The sequence below is a fragment of the Cicer arietinum genome, chromosome 4 (assembly GCF_000331145.2).
Source record: "Cicer arietinum cultivar CDC Frontier isolate Library 1 chromosome 4, Cicar.CDCFrontier_v2.0, whole genome shotgun sequence".
NCBI lineage: Eukaryota > Viridiplantae > Streptophyta > Magnoliopsida > Fabales > Fabaceae > Cicer > Cicer arietinum.
In genome coordinates this window covers 50,201,859-50,208,631 of record NC_021163.2, presented here as the reverse complement: position 1 = coordinate 50,208,631, position 6,773 = coordinate 50,201,859, and the positions used below count along the sequence as shown (strand labels likewise).

The window sequence follows — 6,773 nt, the reverse complement described above, 5'->3', positions numbered from 1 at the left end:
CATATTGCTTATGTTGAACATTGTTGAGGTCCTCCAGTAAAAGATCCAGAAACCATCGCCATGAGTCTTTTGTTTCTGCTTCAACAACTGCATATGCAATGGGAATCATTTGATTATTCCCATCTTTACCTACTGCGGCTATTAATTGACCGCCATATTCTCCCTTCAAGAAACAAGCATCCAACCTAATTAAAGGCATGCATGTATTAGCAAATATAGCCTTACAAGCCTCCAACACATACATATATTCTCTCAAATACTGGTCCAATGTCAGACATACCACACTTAATAATAACCGTAGAGTTTGGATTTGATCTCCTAAGTTCATCAGCATATTCTCTCAAATGTGCATATTGCTCCCTTTGAGCACCTTGAATCATTTCTATGGCTCTTACTTTGGCTCTATATGCTTGGTATTTAGACAACTTCACACCCCATTTATCAAGCGCCTCAACAATCAATCCATTGGGTTTCATTTCAGGCGTATGTCTCAACATAGGAACGAATTTCTTGGCAAGCCATTCAATCTTAGCTTGTTTATTTTTTGCCCTCCTATGACATGTATGATCCTCTGTGAAACTCACTAATTGCCAATATTCATTTGAAGTCCTCTTACTGATCCTCATGTAAAATGGAAATTCTGGCTCACACCTAACGATGATTCTCTTTCCATCATTCTTTGATTATTCCCATCTTTACCTACTGCGGCTATTAATTGACCGCCATATTCTCCCTTCAAGAAACAAGCATCCAACCCAATTAAAGGCCTGCATGTATTAGCAAATGCAGCCTTACAAGCCTCCAAACATACATATATTCTCTCAAATACTGGTCCAATGTCAGACATACCACACTTAATAATAACCGTAGAGTTTGGATTTGATCTCCTAAGTTCATCAGCATATTCTCTCAAATGTGCATATTGCTCCCTTTGAGCACCTTGAATCATTTCTATGGCTCTTACTTTGGCTCTATATGCTTGGTATTTAGACAACTTCACACCCCATTTATCAAGCGCCTCAACAATCAATCCATTGGGTTTCATTTCAGGTGTATGTCTCAACATAGGAACGAATTTCTTGGCAAGCCATTCAGTCTTAGCTTGTTTATTTTTTGCCCTCCTATTACATGTATGATCCTCTGTGAAACTCACTAATTGCCAATATTCATTTGAAGTCCTCTTACTGATCCTCATGTAAAATGGACATTCTGGCTCACACCTAACAATAATTCTCTTTCCATCATTCTTTTTGAAATACAAGTTTTTCTTAGTCTCCATTGCAAAATCTTTAACGACATTCTTAATCTGCTCTTTTGTATTGAACTTTAGGCCCAACTCAAACCTTACTTCATCACCATTTTCAGGTTGGTTAAATTTAGGAAATTTCCTAACATTCTCTTCATCAACTTCACTTCCTGGTGGAGTATCCAAATCATCAGAATTCACATCATTTTCTTCAAAATCAGTTGCAAAACTAGGCCCTGGGTTTCCTCTTGGGTTTTCATGTTTTTTAAATGAATTTTCATCACCAACATTAACAAAGATCTCAGTTGGTATTTCAGAAATCCAGTCCCAATCCTCATCGTCATATAACTCACCCATATCATCATCGTCATCATCTGAGTTAGCAACATAATCTTCATCTTCTTCACTCAGATAATCTTCACCATGGACTGCTTCATATTCAGGTTCAACAGTTTCAAATTGTGGTTGATCTGGTTCAGTTTGAACTGGTTCAGATTTTGATTTATCTTCTTCAGTTTGAACTGCTTCAGATTCAGGTTGAACAGCTTCAGATTCAGGTTGAACAGGTACATATTCAGGTTCAGATTCTGCTTCAGGTTGAAGTGGTTCAGAATCTGGTTGATCTGGTTCAGTTTCAGGATTATCTATACAGTGTTCCACAAAGATGTCAATTACGTTGAACCCTTTGACATCTTCAGCAAACTTTAATACATCCTCGTCATTGATGAGAGGTCTAAGTCCACGTGTAAATGAGTACTTCGGATGCTGGTACCACAAACGTTTAAAACTCATATATCCTAAACTTTTGACCATTTTAGTAATTTGCATGTGAGACATTAAGTCTACATCCCAAGACCAATTCATCTCATCCACTTGGGCACAAACGTACATCTTCACTGGGTGGTTTACAAAACTACCCCCATGGTTAATTCTTAACCTAACTCTGTGGACTGAAGTTGGCCTACACAAAACAAACCATTGAATAAATCAGTCATAAAGGCATGGACCACATTATTAAAAACACATGGACCACATTATTACAAACGCATAAAGGCATTGAGTTTTGTTAACAGTGTAGAGAAAAACTTTTGGCCCTAAAATCAAAGTTCAAATACAGAGTTTAATAATGTTAATAATAAAACAAAGCGAAAACCCTAAAATAACATACATAGCACAAAACTTTGTATCTTCTTTCCTATCTGAAGATGGAGAGAACTCGAAATGACCTCCACTCGCCATTTTATCACTGATGAAAACGAAAGATGAACAAACGATCAAGAAAGCGAGTCAGTGATGAAAACGAGTCAGTGGTTTAAACGAGTCAGTGATGAAAACGAACGCGAACGCGAACACGATTCACTGATGAAAACGAATCAATGATGAAAACGAATCAGTGATGAAAACGAATCAGTGATGAAAACGAATCAATGATGAAAACGAATCAGTGATGAAAACGATTGAACAAATGATTCATGATTTTAGGGTTCAGAATGATTTTAGGGTTCATAATGATTTTAGGGTTCATGAGTGAATGCTTTTGATTTTGATTTGTTTAGGATTTTTGATTTTAGGTGTTTTTCTTTTAATTTAATTTTAACAAATAAATTTTATTTGTAATAATGATTTTTAACAATTATAATAATGATTTTTAAAAATATAAATTATATTTTTTAATCAGAAATAATATAATAATAAGTTTATTCCACGTATGCGTCTGCCACGTCATCTTTTTATTGACACGTCATTAAAAATGACAACTCATCATGATTTGGACTCAAATTCTGTTTGGGGGACTAAAACTGGGGAGAAACAAAATGGGGGACCTACTTTCAATTTTCACCTATAATAGGGGGACCAAAAGTGCAATTAAGCCAAATCTTTACAAAGAGCATTGGTAAAAACAAAAAACTACTTTTACTAGACTTTTACCTAGATTACACTTATCCACACAAATAAATGAAAAGGAGCGTAATAAAAAAAAATACTGAACACGTAATACATATAAAATAATACAAACTTAAAGGACACAACAAATAACTTATCAATTTTTCTCCAAAATTTTTTATGCCACAACAAATAAGTCATGGAGATATTTGTACTATAATTTACTTTTTTCAATTAAAATACAATTAAATTTTTTAATAATTTTATAAAAGCTAAAAATAAATAGAGTTATTTAAAATTCTCTTGTTTAATATTTTAACAATGAAAAATATAAATTTACTACATAAAAGTCAACAATCATATAAAAAATCATACTTCAAATTTTATTTAAATCAAAATCCTTTAAAAAATTTAATAGTTGGTAAAATTTATTCAATTGTCAAAAACAAAACAAAAAATGGTTATAAAAATAATTAAACCTTAATTGAAGTCAAATATCCTAAAACAAATATCCTAAAACCTTAAATTCTATCGTTTTGTATTTATATTTCATTAAATTTTAATTTTTATATTTTAAATTATATTTTATAAGTATAACTGAATAAACTATTATTCTTATTTAATTTTATTGATTTCTATTCAACTCAGATATATTTAGAATAAGAATTATAACTACATATACAATATATAATAAAATTCAAAAATGCTATATTATATCATGTTGGTTCATCATGTTAACAATGAAAAGAGAAAAAAAAGAGACAACTACTCTAGGATTTCATAACATAGAACGAACCAAACTTAAGTTAATAGGGTTACAATGAGTATATATACAGGAGAATAGAAATGTCTAAAATACCCTTACTACTAATATATAATAACATTACCTAATATCTCCCCTCAAACTCACGATGCATTAACATAGAGCATCGAGAGTTTGTCAACTAAAAAACCGAAACGTTTAATGGAATGCATCATTGTGAACAAATCAGCAATCTATAAAGAAGAAAAGACAAACGGTAGAGCAATGGTTCCATACTGAAGATGATGACGAGTAAGATGACAATCAATCTCAATGTGTTTGGTGCGTTCATGAAAGACCGAGTTGTGAGCAATTTGAATAGCATTCTTGTTATCGCAATGCATCGGAGTTGGCTCAGAAAGAGAGATACCCATATCAGACAAAAGCCAACGCAACCAAATTATTTCAGCGGTAGTGGATGCCATAGCACAATACTCAGCTTCTGCAGAGGAACGAGAGACAATGTCTTGTTTCTTACTCTTCCAAGAAAGATACAAAACCTTGTGATGGATTTACGATATGTGGTGTCACCAGCCCAATCAACATCAGAATAAGCTCGTAACTCCAATGAGGATGACGATGGAAAAGAAGACTTTGAAATTGAGTTCCTCGAAGATAACGAAGAATCCGAAGAACTGTTGCCCAATGTATTGTAGTGGGAGAGACAACAAATTGACTAACAACATGAACAATATAAGCAATTCCAGGTCTGGTAATCGTAAGATACACTAAGATGCCAACCAAAGTAGGATACAAAGTGGAATCTGGTAAAGGAACACCATCCGAGGGAGCATATTTCACATTCAACTCAAGAGTAGTATCTACTACTCTAGTTTCAGAAAGACGAGCATGGTCAAGAATGTTGGCAATGCACTTGGATTGAGAAAAAAGGTAGCCTCTAGGAGAGTAGGCAACTTCAATCCCCAAGAAATAGCGAAGAGTTCTCAAGTCCTTCATCTCAAACTGTTTGGCTAATTGCAATTTCAACTCATTGATTCCACTAACATCATCACCTGTAATAATCATATCATCAACATATAGAGAAAGTATAATGCGACCATAAGTGGTGGACCTTATAAACAATGCAAAATCATGTTCACTAGAGCAAAACCAAGAGAAGTGATCACAGTAGAGAATTTCTCAAACCAGGCTCGGGGAGCCTGTTTAAGACCATATAAAGCCTTTTTTAACTTACATACTTCCCCTTGATTATGAGAAACTCCTTGTAGAGGGACCATATAGACTTCTTCATGAAGCTCACCATTTAAAAAAACATTTTTTACGTCCATTTTGGAAATATGTCATTGACGAATAGATACAACTGCAATAAGAGTACGAATAGTGGTCATCTTGGCTACATGAGAAAAAGTTTCTTCATAATCCATATCATATTGTTGAGAGAAACCTTTAGCAATAAGACGTGTTTTGTAGCGCTGAACTGACCCATCAGACTTAGTTTTGATTCTATATACCCAACGAGACCCAATATCAAATTTTCCAGGAGGAAGAGGTACTAATTCCCAAGTGTCGGTTTTGTGCAATGCAAATAGTTCTTCTGCCATAGCATGCTGCCAAAGAGGATCAAGAACAACCTCTTTATAGGAAAATGACTCAGACAAACTGTAAATGGAGGTTAAGAAAGAAGCAAACGAAGCTGAGTAAGTGGAATAGAAAAAATCAGGTAATTGAGTAGATTTACATTGGCGAGAGGGGTAATGAGGAGGATCAACAATCGCAAGAGGTGGTTAGACAGTCGGGGGGACAAGAGGGATGTGTTCATGTGGAGTAGTAGTATTTGTCTTGCAATTCTCAACATTACAATCACTAGAATCATTAGGACCAAACGAGTCAATATGGGTTAGTTCAGAACTCTTAGTAATATGATAATCAGAGGAAACAAAGTAAAAAGGGATGTGCTCAAGAAAAACAACATTACGAGATACATAAGTTTTCTTGCATGAGGATCATAACAACAATAACCATTTTGACCATCCTCATAACCAAGAAAAACATACATGGCTGAACGAGAAGACAACTTATCGCGCTCTACTTTCAAAGAATAGTAATCAGGGGTAGAAGCATACAATTTTTTAAACGGAGACAAACCTGATATGATAGAGGATGGAAATCTATTAATAGCATGAACAACAGTAAGAATTGCTTCTCTCCAAAACTCACTATGAACTGAAGCGGACAACAAAAGGGAACGAGTAGTCTCTATAATATGACAGTGTTAACTTTCAGCAACTCCATTTTGTTGAGGAGTATCATTACAAGATGTTTGATGGAGGGTGTCATCATAAGCAAGTAATTCAAAAAATTTATTAGAGGTATATTCACCACCTAAATCACAACGAAAACACTGTATAACAAAATTATGTTGAGTTTTGATCATTGCACGAAACATATGATAAATGTCAAAAAATTCAGACCGATTTTTCATAAGATAAACCCAACAATAACGAGTGTAATCATCAATAAACAAAACATAATATCTAGATCCACCTTTGGTGAGAACTGGTGATGGACCCCAAACATTATATTGAATTAAATCAAAAGGTGCATATGAAACGGAAACACTTTTACTAAACGGTAAAGCTGGAAATTTAGCAAATTTACAACCAAAACTATTTGAGATATCACAGGTTTGTAACTTTCCTAAGGCTCCAGTAGAAGCCAAATATTCTAATCTAGAAGCAGAAACATGTCCAAGGCGAGAATGCCATAAATAAAAACTAGAAAATAAGGAATTCAAGCAAAAACTAGATAATAAGTCAACAGTAGTTGTTGAGGATGCAGTATCTGGGAGTCGCAGGTCATCCAAAACATAAAGTCCCCCCT

The 6,773-nt window shown here is 34.3% G+C and overlaps 1 protein-coding gene across 1 annotated transcript in view; it reads right to left on the bottom strand.

Moving 5' to 3' along the window:
• LOC140920101 (uncharacterized) overlaps positions 1-626 on the bottom strand; it is a 1,421-nt gene extending 795 nt beyond the window's left edge. Inside the window, exons 1-2 of the mRNA XM_073367417.1 lie at positions 286-626; positions 54-185 (exon numbers count right to left, since the gene is read on the bottom strand). Of these exons, the coding sequence (XP_073223518.1) occupies positions 54-185; positions 286-626 (473 nt within the window). The remainder of the gene's footprint in view (positions 1-53; positions 186-285) is intronic.
• Positions 627-6,773: the final 6,147 nt, after the last annotated feature.